Below are 19,647 nucleotides of genomic sequence, written 5' to 3'. Positions count from 1 at the left end.
AGTAAATTCTACAAGAACAAGACTTGGCAATGGTCATCCCAAGAAGGGCTGTGAGGTTCCACCATCCTTCCCTCGCTCACTACGCCCCGGTTTTCCGACTGGGTTTGTTTCCGCTGTATACACCTCAACATACTAACACTCCTGTGAATACCCAAAGAAAAAGAGCAAATCAGGGCAAGAAGATACCTTAATGCTTAAATGTAGTACATACGGGGGTTTTGAGACACTTTATACAAAGTGATACAAATAAAAAATGGCAAATAAATCCCAGTTTGCTAAGGCTCATTTATTTCACTTTACTTTTCTGTGCTTCTTAATCTCCCTGCTTTTCCATGACCATTTATCTGTCTTTTCCTGATCACAGACTATTCTTGATCCGTGCCACAGTTTCAGAGCCTATCATCAATAATAGCACTAGGGGAAAACTTGAGAAAATGTGCCTACATTTATGGAAGTACTAGGATCCTAATTGAGGAAAGCACTTCAGCATGTGCTTTGCTGCAATATCAACATCTTCTTGGCCAGCAATGTTCTTAAGCACATGCCCAAATGCCTTTTCCTACTGGAGGCTGTCAAATGAAATACAGATTTATTACAGAATCACCGAATGGCAGGGTCTGGAAGGGTCCTTGGGAGCTCGTCCAGTCTAAACCCCTTGGTAAAGCAGGTTTGCCCAAAGCATGTGTCCAGGATGGGTTTTCATGTCTCCAGAGAAGGAGACTCCACAGCCTCCCTGGGAAGTCTGTTCCAGTGCTATGTCACCTAAACAGTAAAGTTTTTCTCCAAGGGGGAACCTCTTGTGCTCCAGTTTGTGTTCACTGCCCCTTGTCCTGTCAACTGGGCGCCACTAAAAGTCTGGCCCCATCCTTTTAACTCCCACCCCTCAGGTATTGATAAGCATCAACGAGATCCCCTCTCAGTCTTCTCTCTTCCAAGCTGAGAGAGTCGGGCTTGTTCAGGCTGGGGAAGAGAAGGCTCTGAGGAGACCTTAGAGCGACCTTCCAGTACCTGAAGGGGCTACAAGAAAGCTGGGGAGGGACTGTTTAGAAAGGCTTGTGGTGATAGGACGAGGGACGATGGGTATAAACTGGAGAGGGGCAGATTTAGACTGGACATAAGGAAAAACTTCTTCACCATGAGAGCGGTGAAGCACTGGCCCAGGCTGCCCAGAGAGGCTGTGGCTGCCCCATCCCTGGAGGTGTTCCAGGCCAGGTTGGATGGGCCTTGGGCAGCCTGATCCAGCGGGAGGTGTCCCTGCCCATGGCAGGGGGCTTGGAATCAGATGATCTTTGAAGTCCCTTCCAACTCAAACCATTCCACGATTCTATGATATTTCTGCAGCAATGGGGATTGGGGCACCGTGACGCGATAGTGAACAAACATATCCAGATGGAAGGATGTGGTGCCCCTGTTCTTTGGGCTTTGAGCGGCACAGGCTACACGCTTTGACAAAGCCATGCACAGAAACTCATACTGTCACACATACGCAACTAAGCCTCGGTGGAGTCGCTGATGAAGATGGGAGATGCAAAAATCAGTAAAGAGCTAGCCTGCGCTTTACATTATTTTCCTACAACTTAATAAAGTTTCAGAGCCAAAAACTGCGGACAAGGCTTCCGAGTGCTGATTATTTAAATAGATTAGTTTACAAATGTCACTCTTTGCAAACACATAGGCAACATGATTGCCGTTTCCTTCAGCGCTGCATCAGAAATAGACTCAATAAATGGAATGTTTAAAGAAGTCCAAACATGAATCGTTTGAACCTACCGTGCTGTGTCTTGTTTACTGCTGCTCTAGGAAGCTTTTTTAAAATAACGTGTTAAACCTCAGAGGGATTATCCTGAAATGAAATTTTTAATAACAGCAAAATAAACTCATCCTTCACAGTGCTCTGTCTCTCATGACTTAGTGTTAACTCTCACCTCTCCTCCCTCCTGTACGTATGTATCTACTAGCAAAATTTCTCCTACTCTGACTTCAGATATCCGAGGAAAAGCTATCCTTAATATATTAAGTTCTTCAAAAAAGAGAAAATTAGATACCTAAATAATTATGTAGATCTAAAAAATCTTGCCTGTAATGTATCACAAATGTTGTAGGCTAAGAAAAACTCTAGAAGGGAAAGACTGAAGGAATGAGGATTGCACTTCCACAAGATGAGAGGGCTGAGGCCGACATCACTGTCTTTAAGTAGCTAATGGGCCACTACGCAAAAGATGGGCATAGAAAATGCATTGATTTCCACTATGCGTAAAAGAGCAGTGGGAAGCTAAATTACAAAGTGTAAGATTTTAACTGAGACATTGGGGGGAGGGGGGGGAAAAACACCTCTAGTGCAAGTGTAAAATGCCTACAGAGGTTAGAGAGTCCTCGTTGTTTGAGATCTTAAGAACAGGCTCCACAAACATCTGTCAGGAATGACACAGGCAAAGTTGATTTTGCCTTCAGGCAGAGAAGTAGATTACATGATCCCGCAAGGTGCCATCCTTCCCTATTTTTCTCCATGTGTGTGATATACATCTCCTCTAGGAGGTGGTACACTTCAAGAGCTTCCTCATTTGTTTGCGGGTATTTTGCATTTTCCATCTTGCAGACAAAAACCCCAGCAGGATCCAGTGGCTACAAGCGGAACTAAAGATAAATAGAGCCTTGCAGTATCCTAAATGCAAGTGTAATTAAACATTCCAACAGTTCAGTAGGGTATCAGTGAAACTGATGGAATCAAAATTGCTTGGATATTTAAAATGAGATTAAATATCTTCCAAAAGGTCTGGCTTAAGCCAGTCTCGGAGAAATTCTGTAGCATGTATATTCAGGAGGACAGGCTGCATTATCATAATGATCCTTCCTGGCTTGACCATCTTTGAATCTATGAATTGGAAATCCCTCTTTACAGCAAGAAACCTTCCTGCTCTAAATGTATACATTTACTCTCTGATTCTGGAAACAAAACAAAACAAAAAAAGACAACAACAGAAAAAAAAAATAAGGTTTTGTTACATTAGAAAAATGGTTGTCGTCAAAGAGAATGGAATCAATTTTTAACAAGAATGTTCTGTCCTGAGACAGAGATAGAAAAAGAATCATTACATGCCCAGTTTGATTTTCCTGTTTCTGCACGAGGTAATATATAGTCAAAGTCACCTGACCTGTTAGAGAACAAAAGCTAACTATTAAACAAAGTCACAAAGGATGCACACTTCTGTTTTCCAAAAAGGTGCAGAGGGTAATTAACAGTAACTGCTTCATCTTTTCCTTGAACCACAGCTGCTATTTAACAAAAAAACACCACCCCCCCAATAAACAGTATTAAGTTCTACCTAAATTAATAACTTTCATCCTTTCCTCCAAGGAAACACACTGCTTAAGCAGACTAGACTGGGATATTTAACAACTGCTAACAATGCAATAGCATCAGTATATGGTATATGCAGAGATAAAGTCATTCTTTAATTGTAATCACTAGGATAGGGAGCTAGTAGTAAAATGGATGGCATCTTAGACAGTAAATTTGAGAATCACCTCATGAGCTAACAGGCATCACTCTCAAGAATACTTTAAACGCCTGCTAGTATACAGTGTTCCCTAAAACCTTGTCTTGGATCTGTTTCTGAAGGTGTCTGATTCCTCACTCACAATCTATTTTTATGCTGTGGATGCTGTATCATATTCTTTCTTTTTTGCAAAAGAACTGAAGAACTAATAGAAGCCTATAGAATAAAGAAAATGAGAACCATGGGGTAAAAACTGGAGTATTAAAACAGTCTTATAAAATGGTATCAAAAAAGATGAAGCACTGGGAAGGTTATTTGTTATGTCAGAAAAGAAGTATTTGGATACAAAAAAAACCCCACAACCTATAAAACTATGAAATATGAGCTTAAATAATTAGGTAGTCTGGCTCCAACCCAGAACTAATTTTAAGTATTTCAGGTACTTGATCTTAACTTCTGGAACTCACGGGAAGGAAAATCTCTACGATGAATTCAACCAACAAACTGAGAATGTAAAACAGAAAATGTCATCCATCAATCAGAAGTACAATACTAAGTATTTATTAATATTTTCAAATAATCTCTCCTGTGCTAAATAAGATTCAGCAAAGAAGCACCGGACTATCTCTTTGCTTCTTGATGTCCCGTTTCTTATTGGAACCAAAAGAATAAAAATACCTTTCTCCGTGCTTTGCTATTGTTCTGCTAGAGGAAAATTTTTATTAAAAAAATATTTTGTGCGATTGGGTAAGAATCGACCAATAACAATGCAAAAGATAATTTTGCAGCCAGAAGCTGCAAAGCACCAGTAATATCCTGACCTCAGCATGACCACAGAACAGCAAACAGAAAGCACATTTCGCAGACACTTAAGCAAGAGGGTGCTTCTTGTGGACGAGATATAAAACCAGACCAGAAATAAAAAGCTAAGCACCACATGAGTTAACACGCACAGAACCGTTTTTAGGCACATGTGAAGGCCATATGCTGCCCAGCAATGTTCTGGGTACTCCTCTATGAGCACCAGTTCCAGAGGACTAACAAAGACTGACTGAGGACATTCTCTCTCACAGGAACAAAGGATACCCTTAAGAAAACCATAAGTTCTCACTTTCTCACCCCTACAAAATACAGGTAACCACCCATCATCATCTGCATGTGAGACTATAGGTCAACTTCCTTCCCATTTCTGCCAAGAGGGAAGATAACAGGAGATACTAAAAGCTACTTGCATTCATCTGAAGAGGAATTTAACAAAAACATTGTACTGGAGAACTAAGGGCAGAGGAAAATAAGAAATCAGTATTGGCAGATTTGTGTCTTATTATAGAAGAATAAGACTAGAATAGCAGACAAGTTTTAGAGTTCTCTCACATATTTTAGTGAAAAGATTTTCTGACTGCCCAGCAACTTAAAGATTCTTTTTATAGACCCAGCACAGAGCTTTTTATGTTATTAAAATACAGGCATTAGACAACAGAAGAGCAGTGTCTGCCTTGCATTTTCGTTTCCCTACCCCCTCCAAAAAAAAAAAAAAAAAGAAAATTGCAAAAGACAGCTGATATGAAATACTCACTGACATTTTTAGGTCGACACACTTTCATAGCTTCTGTGTGATATTCTGATACAACAAAAATAGTCCATCACTGCAATTTTTTGAGGTATCAGGAAGGCACACTTTCCCAGAACAGCCAACTAGAATGTGTTCAGATACAATACATACCAGAAAATATGAGTATTTGGTTCTCAGTATCTTTTTCAACAGCAGATGTTATCATATCACTGAAGATTACAAATGCCACACTCTGTGTAAACATGTCATATGTGATTTTAAAAGTCTGCAGGTCTACAGTGCCTTAATCCCTTCACTACCAATATGCCTCTGAAATAAAAAAGTAACTCACATTTCAGACATAATATGCAAAAATAGGAAAATATATCCATGTAGTCATCGTGAAGAGTTGCCATCATAAAGCTGATTAGAGTGACAATTAAACCAAATGTGGAACATTACAAGGCATAATATCACAAGCTTTTTAAGTCACTTGGCAACATAATACCAAATGCCACTCCGCAATCAGATTTCAAGTGTTAGAACCCCTGAAACGCGTATGACACTTTCTCAGAGACTGAAAGTTTCTCTTAAAGCCATAGTTTACAGCACCGCGTAGCGGGGCACAGACTCAGAGCTGTCAGTCAAGTCTCCTTATGTTTTTCACACAATGAGACTCAAAAATCTACTGCAGATGAAAGTTCATATAAACTGCCTTCTTTCCAAATCTGTGCTTCCCTGTTGGGAACATATTCAGCAAACTTGGCTTACAGTACAGGATGTATATACTGGGCTTAATTGTGCCTAACAATCGTCTTGGCCAGGGGAAGGCATTTTCAGATGGGAAATGTGTGTGAACATCTGTTACGTTTCCCTATGCCTGATTTTAACTGTTCCCTCATAGAGGAAGGCATAAAAATCAAAGCATCCATTTCTGCAGTAAAAAGACCATGTACTCACTTCAGTCAATCCGGCACAGTATGTCAGTTAGAAATGGTACTCCGAGAATCCTGCAATGGATTTATTTCATTTCCTGGAGCAGCGGCGTTCAAAAGGCTCAGTGAATTTTAAGAACTTAGGTCTTCAAAATAAGGAGCCCAAGACAGTTCCCCAGAACACATTGACCAGTGCTACAGTGAAACTCATCCATCCTTTTCTTTTTTCCCCTTACAGAATGTTAAGATTTGAAAAAAAAATATCTTTGAATTATCAACAGTTTTAGGTAACCTCTAAAAGTATTTACAAGTAAATGCTTTTCTTCATCTTCTGTTTAAGATTCTGAATGAATAAACTGACATGAAACTACACAGAGTCATTTCTGCAATTGGTTTAAAAAAATGAATGGCAAACATAAGAACTGATTTGATAGGGGAAAACTGAGTAGGAAGAAAAAATTGCCTAAGATTGGCCGGTGTTTTAAGGACAACTGGGCCCAAGCCTAGCTGCTGTGTTCCAGTCAGCCTTCAATTCTTTTCTGTACACGGATCTGACTAGCCATCACTGCTGCGTCCTCCTCATTATATCCAGGCACTAAAAAACTGGATGGATATTTATGCCTTACATTGAAAGACAAGACAAAGAGAACCTGGACGCTAGATTTTTAAATTAAGAGTCGGCCATAGACAGGTTTATGTATTTTCAACATCTCAAGTTCACTTTATTCTGTTTTTAAACATTATAAGTCCAAAAAGAAAAATAGAAAAAAAAAATGGGTACAGCTTTGTGCACAGACAAAAGGGTTTTTTGTTTTTTTTTAAAAAAAAACAGTTATAATCAAAAGCATAATTTATTTCTGTGTTCCAGAAAAGGGGTGTGTGTGATCCAATGACACTTAATTTCCGTTTGTGAAAGGAAAGCTTGTGCTGTCTTTTCCATGTTCATCTCAGAACAGACTTTTGCATGACTTGTCACAACAGAACACACTCGACTGTTGATTCCCCTTGTTTATGTCAGGACAAGGTAGAAAAGACTGCTGCACTTCTGAAAGTAACATTCATTGGAATGGAGCCCAAATAGTGAAAACACACCCAGTAGCTTGTACCTGAATAGACAGCTGCCAATACAGGACAGGTTCCAGGCACCGCGCATTTAAAAACCACTTAGTGCTAATTAGTTATTACACATGCATACCAAAACATAAATTATTTAACTGGGGAGCAGACCTTTTCTAGTATGGTTCAGGCTCTACAGAATTGAAAATTTGTTGAGACTCCATTAAATCATCCTCATGGCTTTCTTAAGAAATTATGGTTTTTGTTTTGTATGCAAACAATCAGCAGCATCCTCTTTCATCCTGTCTTTCAATGCTTCTAACAGTACTTATGTTTTGGGTTTTTTTTCTGGTAACTGAAGTAAAAATACTCTAATTCTAACAGGGCCAGGGCACTGAAATACAGTTGTAGAGGTTTATTTTCTCTCTGTACCTCAAATGTTTTTACCTTGCAGAAAAAAAAAGATTGTTTTGTAAACAAGAACTATTCAAATAAAGTTTTACAGAACAATCTGAAGTCAAAGAGAAAGAGCTTATTTCATTAAAAAGTTTTTTTTTCTGAATTTCTTAAAATACGAAAAAAATCTCTAATCTCGTTTTGCACAGACAAGAGCTAATACAACAGAGAAACAAATTAAAAAAATTAGGGAAGAGCTGATCAAACACTACGCTCACTCTCTTAAAAGAAAACCCTGTACACATAAAACTGATATCCAACACTTAGAAAATAAGGAACCATTTCACATATAGGAATACACACCTTCAAGCTTTCTTTCAGATGACCGAACTAAGTCCCATCCTTAAGCACTCTGTTCAGCTTTCAGCTGAGCCTAATCACCTGAGCTACACTTAAAAAGCAAAGTAATCTCTGGGGAGTAAGGAAGGACTTCCCAGGTTTACTAATTGATTAAAGGTCAGCATCACACTGAGGCTAGTAGGGAAAATAAAATAATGATTCATCTTGTATTATTATCTACAAGATCATTCTCAGATGCAGAAAGACCCCCTTTCCCTCACCTCCAGTTGCTTTTTATTGCTCAACTAAATGTCATCTTTCATGCCTTTGGCCAACTGCGTGGTTATATCTTTTTAAAAGCCTGACCATGTTTTGGGGGGGGGGGGCTGTGTTTGTGTTTTTTGTTGTTATTTTAACCTGTTCTTATCACTCCTTGGAATTCCTACCGATGTTCAGGTTCTGATTTAATATAACACCAAGATTTTTCTCTAGGGTGGAAGACCTAGTGAAATGTTTGAAAAATTTCTTTTTTCTCTTTCTTACTCTCAAGCATCAACATGATTTGTTCTCCAAGTGCTTGAAATGTGCTTGGATATAATGCCACTGCCAGCAAAACTGATAACAGCTGAAGCATCCCTGCCTAACCGCTGGTAACCTTCGGAGAAATGGGCATATTTACATTTTGGCAGCCACCCTCTTACCTGAGTTAGATGTTTTGCAGTTCACTTATCTAAAATGGATAGAGATATATTACTCTATGTGCTATATGGTCAAATAATACAGAGAAAGTAAGGTGTCATAGACATAACAATAAAACAACATAGAAACAACCTACCATTTTCTCCGCCACTACTTTTAAATTTTACTAATTAGCAGAGAGGAAGGGAATTAGACGCTTTTGAAATAGTACTCCAAAGTACAAAACAATACCACAGCATAGCTCAGATCAGCTCACTGCCTTAGGAAACGTTTAGTTTTATCCTAATAACAAATAAGGCTACACTCCAATAAAGTCTGAATAACACTTCCTTTAAGTGTACAATTTGTTTTACTTAAAGGCTTCAGAAAAAATCCTAAAAGACAGAATATGAAGTATTCTGACTTTTGACTATATCGGCAAGAGACTAACTTTCTTCTGAGCCTGATCAGCAATAAAACAATACACAGATGAAAAAAATCAAATAAAGAGACACTCTTTATTGATTTAATAAAACCATCAGAAATAAGAGGATTACATCATCCTCCAAGCTATCTAGCTCATTTATTTCTGGCCACTAGAGGAAGAGAAGGAACCAGGATATCATAATCCGCAATAATCTGAATGTCACGAAACAAGTTCTGACACAGAAAATTTACCTGGACCGAACTCCTATTATCTTTTTACAGTGTTTATGGCCTGATACTACACTAAAACAAACCCAACATTCTTCAAATTATCTGTGAATCCTTCTTATGCTTGTAAATCTAGGTCAGTTGTGATCGCTAGCTAGCAAATATATATATATAAATAAAATAAATATAAATATAAATAGCTAGGTGTGATCCCATCACTCTCGCATAGCAATAGAACAGCTCAGGCGCATTCTCCAATTACTTCAGCTGAAAGTTTGTAGTTTAAATTATGATGTCACTTATTTTCACTACCTGACCTACTGAAATAGACATTTCATATGTTTTTACAACATAGTCTCCAAAACCAGGCCTGAGAAAACATGCTTCAGTTAAAAAATGCCAGCAGGCAGACAGAATAAATAAAACACAATATGTATTTTAAATGGGTTTCTAAGTGTAGCTCAAGTAACAGAAGGTAACTTATTGGAGGATGAGTAGGTAAAAGATTCAAACCAACTCCATGAAAATAATCGTTCTGTATTTAGATATACAAGCATATTTTTATATATGTGTATATAAATATATTTATATATGTGTATCACTCCACTGAAAGCAATAGAACTTCAAAGTTGTACCTCCTGTCATAATCTGGCCACCAGAATTTGTAGTACTAATGATTATGTATTAGTCGGGCGGGGGGGGGGGAAATCAGTTGAAATTCCAGATTTTTGGAAAGAGCAGTGTCAGCTTACTGGCTTCCAGTCAGCGAAACCAAATTAAATAACACGTTTTATTTTGTAGAGAATCCAAATGTTAAAAGCTTTGTCCTATTTAGAGGATAAGAATAGACAAATAAATAGAATCTGTCTGAATGAAAGTTATTTTATCAATAGAAACTATTCTGTTCATACACACTCAAACATCTTTTAGTTATTCCACTTAAAAAAACCCCAAAACACTGTAGAAGCGGCAGCCATGAAGACCCAGATATTACTGAGTTTGTTGTCATACTAAAACACTCCATTGAAGTCCATTATCCCCACACACACCCAGTGACCATAATTACATATCACAACGTCTAAACCTCACCAATACCGATATTACATGCAAAAGTGGGACAGGAAAATAATCCGTGTCTTTTGGAAGTCAGATGAAATATCTTGCTTTTTTTGCTGAGCTCAGGAAAAAGCCCTGTCTATAACACAAATTGACCGAGCCGATAAAGTAAAAGGTGATGCAGCATATTGCCTGGCTCTTTCAAATTATGGTGCCATTAATTTCTGAAATAAAGGCTAGAAAGGAAAAAAAATAAGTATGTGGGAAGAAAGAATAACAACTCGTTTCTTAGTTGAACTGAAACTATTTTGATAGGTTATGCCTCTAACTAAAAAAAGTTTTTTGGTCAATGGAAAGGGCGTTCTGTGTCACTGGTGCTCCCTCTGCAGATTCACTCATGTGGTGGTGTATGATATCTGCAGGTAGTAGCAAGAAACAAAGGCAGGTTAAAAGAAAATAAACTCTCGCAATAGCAATAACAAAATACTTTCAAACTGCCTATAGCCTCCTGGCAGGTTCCACAGAACATGCATGTTGGCTACACTGCTTCTAAAGATAAGAAAAAAAAAAAAAAAGTTGTATTTTCAGAGGTTTAAATGTTGATCACATTTTTCTAAACAAAGTAATACATACCACATCCCTCACTATCGCCACCACCTTACCTCTCCCATTAAAAAGGACTTTTGCTACAGAAGGGAGAAAAATTTTGCAACTCTTGGACTGAGAGAAGAAATTTTAGATAGGCTCTCTCAAAAACAGAGCAAAATACACACTGAGATTAAGTGACTGAAGTAGTAAAACATGTTAGTCCTTCAATCACAAAGCACTGGGAGCACAGCACCAGTAACAGGAGATCCTTACCGCTTGCAAAGACAGAACACAATCAAGCCAAAATAAATCTACATCTGAGGCAAATCATCTACTTACTGCATTTCCAATAGGCAATTCAGCCAATGTAAACAGAAATTATGCACTGCATTCCACCACAGCGTAATCTAAAAACAACCAAAAGAACTGTGCACCACTTCAGGCAACACAAGAAGAACTAAAACTGCTCATTATTTCTATTTCAAATACACTATTTCAAATAAAAAACTGCTAAACTACAGCAGCCTTTTATATTTAAGGTAATACAATATACCTACAATATTTTCCAACAACGGACTGCCAGAAAGAGTGTGATTTTGCAGGTAGCCTAATGCACTAGCATCTACCAGTATTGTCCATGTATTCACTGCCAGCACTTCCCAATACTGCGCTAAACCAAGGATTTTACAGATGGGTAAAGATGGAACTGTGAAGATCACAGCAACACTACTTTTCACAGCATATTCTAGGCAATTCTCTCACTTATCCCTAAAATAAGATGGAACTGTCTCCCGATTTCCACTTTCCAGTTGTCAGGCAAACACACTAGTTAACCAGTTATGGAAAGCCAGATACGCTCATCAAAATATCTAAAAAATAATTTAAGCTTAAGAATGATGTACTTAAAAGCACAGTAACTAACTGTCAGTTTATTAAATAGTTAACCAACAGCCATCCATTTCCTACTTCTCTTCTACTTGCCTTTACCACTACACAAATAAATAAACAAATAAAAGTAGAAGAAGAGGTTTTAGCTCAGCTGACTGCAAGCTTAAACAGTGAACATAAGCTTAAATCCTCAGAACTTGCCACTTTTCTGGTCCCAATGCTAAAATACAACCATACTTAAATAATACTGACTACATTCAGAAAAAAAACCCCATCTTTTTATAATAATACATATGACCTCCTCCTCCTCTGCTAAATGGGAATTGAGCTACATAAACCAGCCAAGTAATAATTCAGCATCCATCATTAAAATACCACATATTGCATTTCTGTTTTTTAAATATTTCACTGTAATCCTCACATTCCAAGTATCCAGAGCAATTGCAAAGATTTTATATAACTCAAACACTCAAAGCCATGAAAGATTAAGCTAATACTGAGGCATTTAACTCATTCATCTACAAGACTTACTACTCTTCCGTGAATCGTGAAAGCTTTTTTGATGCTATACTTTGTAATCGGAATGATTAGCAGAACTCTGTTTCACGTGTCAGACAGCACAGCAGCCCAGGGCCACACTTCCTGACAGCAGAACAAAGGTCCCACGCCTTGGCCAGCGCAGATAGACCTTTTTGACGCGACACGCTACTGACTTCACTGCTTCTCTGGATCTAAGGGCTCACCCATGGGAATGAAATGACAAAACTGGGATCTGAAGCAACAATAGGATAAGAAGCCTTTTACTGGATGGCCACATAAAACTCTGTGGCATTTTTTTTTTCCTCTCACCTGCCAGGAGAAACAGCATGGTAGTTTTCATACAAAGTAGACCTTGCTGTCTGCAGCATATGCAGTTGGTGGACTGCAGTACCTGCTTTGGTCCTCGTGGCAGTGGGCTTGTGACAGCCTGTGAAGCTGTTAGTACATCTTTTGTGCCAAGTCAGAAAACATCTCTCCACCCACATGAGGCATAATGCTATTTATGCATCATTTGTACTTTCATGTAGTTTTTTTCCTCCTACAGTTTCACCATGCAGAAAGAAGGGAGAGGAAAATAGATTTTATTTTTCTCATTAAAAATGTGTTAAAATGTCATAAACAGTAATACCACCATCGTTCTAATAATTTTTAATACATATATATTTACTGAAAATAAAACTGAGTTTGCAAGTATATTTAATGCAACTTGATACATTATGACTTATCTGTAACTCTAAAGAACTACCTTCTCTCTCCAAGAACAGGTGCATTCCATTTTGCATCGTCTTACCCAAATATACAATCTCAGTAAAAGGAATACAGATCTTCTTAATTGAGTAGTACACATAATTGTGAAAATAAACATGGCTGTTAATAACGGAAGTGTTTGCACTGTAGTTACACCGTGTATCCCACGGAATGTGCCATTTTTTGTTTGTCCTAAGTCTCACACATTGCAGCAAGAAGGTATGACGAAAGCAAGGGGAGAAAGTAGGATAGAGTTTACTGATGAATTTAGGGAGAGGGAGGAAAAGTCTGGACATACGCAACATGAAGTAAAATAACACAGCACTTGAAGGTGCAGAAGCCCTGAAAACAAACAGTTGCCCAGAGATCCGAGCTCTCTCTTGCTCAACCATGCAACATAAAACCCAAAACAGTTTCCAAATGTCTAGACACTACACTTCTCACAGGCAGTCTTGGTATAAAACCAGTCAGAAAATCTAGGGAGTCCTACTCAGAAATACATCTACTTTCCGTAGAGATCTGTGCAAATAAATACATTGAAATCTTATAAACCTCTGAAACACTAAACAGCCCCAATGTTTGAAAATACTTCAGGGTTGTGGTTCTCAACCTGCTGCCCGGTAAAAAAACCAAACAAAAAAACCCCCCCACTTTCAAAAGCAATTTCGACATAATCAGTTTATCAAGGCATATTTTTAAAGAAAACTTCCATTAAAATTCTGAACATTGTGTAATTTTTTGCTTAGAAGAGGATGATATAAATATGCCTGTCACATGTCCTTTGCATTATTTATATAAGATATTTTACTTAGGCTTACTCTAAGAGACAAACAATAAGCATCCTAGTATCATAAGCTGACTGCAGAGACTGCAAATGCAGATAAAAGCTTGGGGTGAGAAAGTGGTTAAACCATTTCATGTTCCAGTTCCCTCGCTAAGACAATAACTCAAACATTTGTTTTGCTTCCAAAATGCAGTTTTCAGGTACAACATTAGGGAGAGGGAGGGAAGAGGAGAGACTAGAGAAGCATTCCTATAAGCTATATTTTTCAACTATATCCGCTAACATACCTATTTTTTCATAAAACAGTACTTATTGCTTGACTCTTTTAGACCTGTGCTAATGGAGTAGTGTAGGTCTGGATTTATCTTTCTAAGGAAAGGAAGAAAAGAAAAAAGATTTGAAATAAGGAATCCCAAATTTTTAAAGGGCGCTTTCTTCTAATCTATCTGCTTGGATAATGCGTCCAGAGTGGCATTTTGTAATGACAGCAACTTTCCAACAAATCAATAGTTATTTAATTCCCAACAAGCTCTTGAGTCCATTAAACCTGATTACATTCACCCATTTCAGTTGGGTGCAGTTATTTTTCCTACACCGGCACTTAATCTATAACAGGAACTTATGAGAACTTTCAAAAGCAATTTCGACATCAATCAGCATAGAGTGAAAGGCACGATTTGCTTGTAATTATTTATTGGACAGGATGGCACGGGGTCCGACTGAGTTCTAGCGTCTGACCTTCACCCCCAAATTCTAATGGATATGAAGGCCTGCTTGATGTGTTCACGTGTGCCACCATGTCTCACTGCACAGAAAAACAGCATCAGCTCGCATGTCGCAGACGACACAATTTTTTCAGTACCTGATAATGGCCACTGTGCAACACTGCATTTCTTTTCCAGACATATTTGGCTGATATTAAGTCTAAAGTGAAGAATGCAACTCAAGCTGTTACAATAGCTAATTGTTGTAGTAAAGGAGCATAATGAAAATTTGTCTCTCCTCCACAGTTAATTCGACTGATCACTAGCATGACACAGAAATGCCATAGTACACGCGTGTCTCTCTCGACCCCGTTAATGCGCAATATCTAACTACTGCCATTTATAGGATACATTTTTTTTCATGTTGTCAGTGCTTGAATTCTTTCTTAATGTCCTCTAATGCTGTAAACAATGGAATATTTTTTGCTTAGTGTCTACATGATCTATTTAAAATCTTAAGTCTGCCAGCCGAAAAGTCAGTAGTATCAGTAAATCAAAACCAGACAACACAGCAACAACAACTAAATCTAGTAATTGCCAGTTAACTTCTAAAACACAGAATTCTCGCCCTAAAGCAAGATCTTACACTGTCAAGGCTCAAAAGAATTAATATGATGTGCATAAATATTCTGGGAAGGTGATATATTTCTATACACACAAAACCACAGACCCTTTTTCATTCAGTGTGATGCATAACATATGAATTAATGCATATTTAACACTATTCATATTTGCTGTGCTAAAACACTTAACCTAAATACATCATGGTAAGTTACTTTGTCTTATGACCTGCCGTGGGAATGCTGACTCCCTCAGAAACCTAGGATGGATAGCAAATCCTCTGCCCTGTGGTCAACCTCGTGAAGCAAAGGCATGAATGTTAAACAGCAGACAAATCAATACAAGCAAATATAGCTCAACTACACCATTTATTCAGCCATGAGAGATGTCAATACACAGATTAGGGTGATCCATCTTTTTGATTTCCTACTGTCTTCTCACTGACTACATGAGAGCTTTTGCCTGTATTAAAAGTGTTTGCTTTCTCAACCATAAAAATTCCAATTATTACTCTAAGTGCACTAGAGTTAAGTTGCTTGTTGGAAGCGGCCTTGCATTACCTGAACAAGTCCAGCGAAGTATGGTGCTGCCGGCAGAATCATTGGCACTCCATATGGATGTAGCAAAACTCCTTGAGACGACAACATGGTTTAAGTGATAGTATTACTCCCACTAAAGCTAAACACATCAATTGAAAGTTAGGGGAAAATCTATATACCAACTTCTTCCAAACTCAGAGCTAGAACCAAATAACTTCTGTCAGGGGCAAAGCCCACATCAGCTGTAAAAAAAAGAAAAAAATTGACGTCAGCAACTCTTAATGTTAAAATTTTCTTCAGAGACAACAGATAGAGACAACAGCTGCAAACCTAACTCTACCGAAAAAGGAAGGTGCTATTTTGGGACCAGCTTAAGTAACATGACTAATCAACTCCTCTTTTCAGTTCAGATTTTTAAGTACTATACACAGACAGATCAAATTCTGTACACATCTACCAATTAGATTTAATTTTCCTATCAGTTCTGGCACATGCATGACAACAGTTGCTATTAGAAGCCATTTAAAAACCATCAGGCTTATCATGATTGGATAAATAAATGTTTCCCTCTATTTAAAAGCTGTTAAACAATATTCATGTGAGAGTTTAAACTTAAGTCTGTTATACCAGATACATATTTTGGCTTGATTCACGATATTTTTCTTGCTTATTTTGAATATATGAACTAAATAATGCAAGCTAACTACTTCTATTAGTGTAAATTATACCTTAATGGCTTTTCTAACCTTTCGTAACATCTGTGTTGCTACATTTATCATAGCTCTTTAAAAAGGACAAATTTTACCTTCAGAGTACTTCATATCTGTTCTCCAATTAAACTCACTCTCTTAGTGAAAGAGACAAAAGAGTGAAATTTAGACTGTTTCCCCCCCTAAACAAAACAGTTTTCCTTTTAACGTACTGCTTGCAAGACATTCTCTTCCGTGGCTAATCATTTATACTTCAGACAAAATAAGCTTAGTCATCAACACCTGTTTCACATACAATGCATCTTCTATTGCAGATATGATTAATGACAAGAACCATAATTGAGCAAGATTTTTTTAATTCAATAAAGAAAAAGTTAAGATGCTTAGAACTTCATGTCAAAAGGAAAAAAAAGTGCCCTCTCCTACAGCCACTGAATAACCAGCGTGCTTCACATCACTAATTTCAGCTACTTGATTTTGTTGCATAATTACTTTTCCAGGTAACTAATTGCAGACAAGATTTGATGCGATACTCAATTATTTCTTGTCACATTTTGACCATCGCAAAAGGTTTTCAGTAATTGGTTCTCATGTATCAAGGCAGCCCTGTTGCACGATTTCGAAATCCACCTTAGCAGCTGCACGTTGGTCCTTGTTACTATCAGCCTTACACCACTGCTAACTTTAGACGTTGAATTGTGACCCTCCATGATGCTCTTTCTGAGGCTGCCAATGAGGACAGCAACTGTCATATGACAAAGTGATGTTTACCTAGTTCCATCTCCTGTTACAGAATCGCTTTGCTTTTCTGTTGGGGATAATTCCGTTCACACTGGTTATCTGACTATGCTTAGCTATTAATCATATTTCTTGCTCTTTTCTTATTAAGGAACAGAACACTGCAGTTTAATTACTAAGCACACAGGCTGACATGTCATAGGTTTTGCAAAAAAAAAATAAATCATAAATTTCAATAAAAACCCAGCTATTAATACAGAAATATATAAACAAAAGGTACATATAAGAAAGTGAGTTGCCATTATAATTCATTTAAAAGTATTTAATCTCTAAAAATACCCCAATCATGTTAACTATTTACTTATTTGTGTGCTCTATCAGAGTGGGCTACATTTGAAGAGAAAGATTTCTTTCACCTAGGAATGGAGATTCTAAAATGGATTCTGCAAGCTTTACTCAGATTACTCCAGTGGGACAAGTGACGTGAATAAGGATTGCTAAACTGCTCTGTAAAATACCTAGTCGGGGTTTTGTTTGGGTTTTTTTGATTGTTTGTTTTGTTTGAGCACGTACGTATTTGATAAGATGTTAGAAAACCCAAAGAGCAAGGGTTTTGTACAGAGAAGCACATGCTCAGGGAAGCTTTCACATGAACTGTTTTGGGACAGTTTTTGCTTAACATTTTCCTTAATTAGCACAAGGCAACATGCTGACCTGATGACATAAAATTGGAAGGCATTGTCAAGACCGAAAAGGATAATACTGTTATATAGAATTGCTCAACCTGATGGACTGCATTAATAGAAATGGGATGAAAATCAATAATATAAAATGTAAGTTTATGCTTCTTGCTAATAACAGAAACTTCAGTTCTCAACTCAGAAGGAGGAAAAGCATCCTCATTGCATCCGCTTAAGGACTTTAAGCTGTTAGTGAGATGCAAATATGAAAAGGCACATTATCGCTATTTCCTAATTGATTTTATTTCTCAATTAATTTCTCAGAGAGGTACTTCCAGTTGCATATGGAAACTTCCATCCACGTCAAAAAAAAAAATCAAGATCAACTACAACAGCTGTAGAGAAAGTCCCTTTTGTGTTGTTCAGCGGAATGGAGCAACTATGTTTTAACAGACACCTTAGAAAGCTTGATTTGTTTATCCTAGCAAAACAGCCTGTGAACAGGCAAGAAAACAGTAGGAGGAAGAGATGTTTAAGCTAAGTTCAATCCTGACACACCAAAAATAAAGGAAAAATTAGTTATGAGTTAATTTAGGCTGATTTTTTTTCCCAGTTATTTTTTTAGAAGTATTTTGCTGTTGGCTGAGTGAGGGTCTAGAACAGCCTACCAAACCTACAGCAAAAAAAGAGATACCTTACAGAAGACAATTATATGATGCCAACAGTAGAGGTAGTCTGAATTCTGCAGCTTACAGGAGGACCCTTCCAGTCCTTTGCAAGCAGTATAAACATTCAAGAATAGTGAAAATACCAGAGGTCTATGAAGCATTTGTATTTACTACATTGCAGATTAAAATATATAAAAATAAACGTTGAAAATAAATGGTAGTTACCTGTTTTAATGAAAGGATGCTTTGCTTGCCTCACTATAACAACATGCTTCTAAATGTATAGCTGTATGGCACTCCAAATCCAAGCTCTGACTTTCTGGTTGGGCTCTTTGATGATGTCCCATGTGTGCATCAGCTACCTAAGTTCGCACAAACCTCTGTGAATCAAAACCACAGAAGTACAATACAGCTTTACTTGCATCTCCACCCCATGCCAAATTCTGAACTTAACGCCAACGCAACTATATCAGCTTCACCAGTTTATACCAACATATTTATTCTCCCTCCCAGCCACATAAAAGGAAATTTATCTTCAATTTTGCACTGTTAGTCAGTATTAATCATCTCTTCTGTTCTGCAAGAATATCACAAATACATGAAATTTGACCACAAAGAGTGCTGAAGACTAGAACAGCAAGCCAGAAGAGTACTAAATAAGCTAATAATTTTGTTTCACTTCAGCAGGACCTCTAGCACGATTAAGGTTTAGCACAAGCCTAAATGTTTTTTTGCTAGGACAATTCCAGAATGGTCAGTACAATGCAGATCAATCACCTGTCTGAAGCCACTGATGTTGACAGTACTTACTTCCTACCTACTCCAGAATTCCTGTGCCTTGCAAGAAATAAAGTATGTGTGGGGGTGGAAAACGGGAGATCATCTATTTTAAACAACTATACTGCTTCCACTTCCACTGCATTCTAGAAAAATACAATGCTGTTAGAAAAAAGTGACACTCTAAGCCACTTTCAGGATGCTAACGGAGAGCATGTTTCTTTCTGCTGTTTGTTCCCAACCCCTTTCCTTTTTTTGAGCCATAAAAAAATTTCAAGGATTTTCTGAAAATGAACGTTGATTTTAAATATTAAGTATAGGAGAAAAAAAAAACCCAAGAAAACAGATGAACACTATATATACAAATACACATAGACACATTAATTTCATTTCTACAGAGTGTTGCTAAAAGGCAAGTATAATTAATGAAAACAAATCAGCAGTTCTAAAAACTAGGAGCAGTATAAGAAATCAGTCACATCGGACTGAAGACTCCCAGG

The 19,647-nt window shown here is 37.6% G+C and overlaps 1 protein-coding gene across 46 annotated transcripts in view; it reads right to left on the bottom strand.

Moving 5' to 3' along the window:
- RBFOX1 (RNA binding fox-1 homolog 1) overlaps positions 1-19,647 on the bottom strand; it is a 1,213,941-nt gene that overhangs the window by 228,012 nt on the left and 966,282 nt on the right. For 5 of the 46 annotated variants that reach the window (XM_054080160.1, XM_054080159.1, XM_054080146.1 and 2 more), the window contains exons 1-2: positions 18,596-18,747; positions 15,596-15,816 (exon numbers count right to left, since the gene is read on the bottom strand). The exons of 39 other annotated variants lie outside the window; for them this stretch is intronic. In XM_054080160.1, coding sequence (XP_053936135.1) covers positions 15,596-15,682 — 87 coding nt within the window. In that variant the 5' untranslated portion in view covers positions 15,683-15,816; positions 18,596-18,747. Of the gene's footprint in view, positions 1-15,595; positions 15,817-18,595; positions 18,751-19,647 lie in introns of those variants that run through there. 2 more of the 46 variants (XM_009557579.2, XM_054080165.1) reach the window with 2 other exon arrangements.

Source organism: Cuculus canorus, chromosome 15 (assembly GCF_017976375.1).
Source record: "Cuculus canorus isolate bCucCan1 chromosome 15, bCucCan1.pri, whole genome shotgun sequence".
In the NCBI taxonomy this organism is placed as follows: domain Eukaryota; kingdom Metazoa; phylum Chordata; class Aves; order Cuculiformes; family Cuculidae; genus Cuculus; species Cuculus canorus.
The sequence above is the reverse complement of the archived record's forward strand: the minus strand, read 5'-3'. Positions and strand labels throughout refer to the sequence as shown.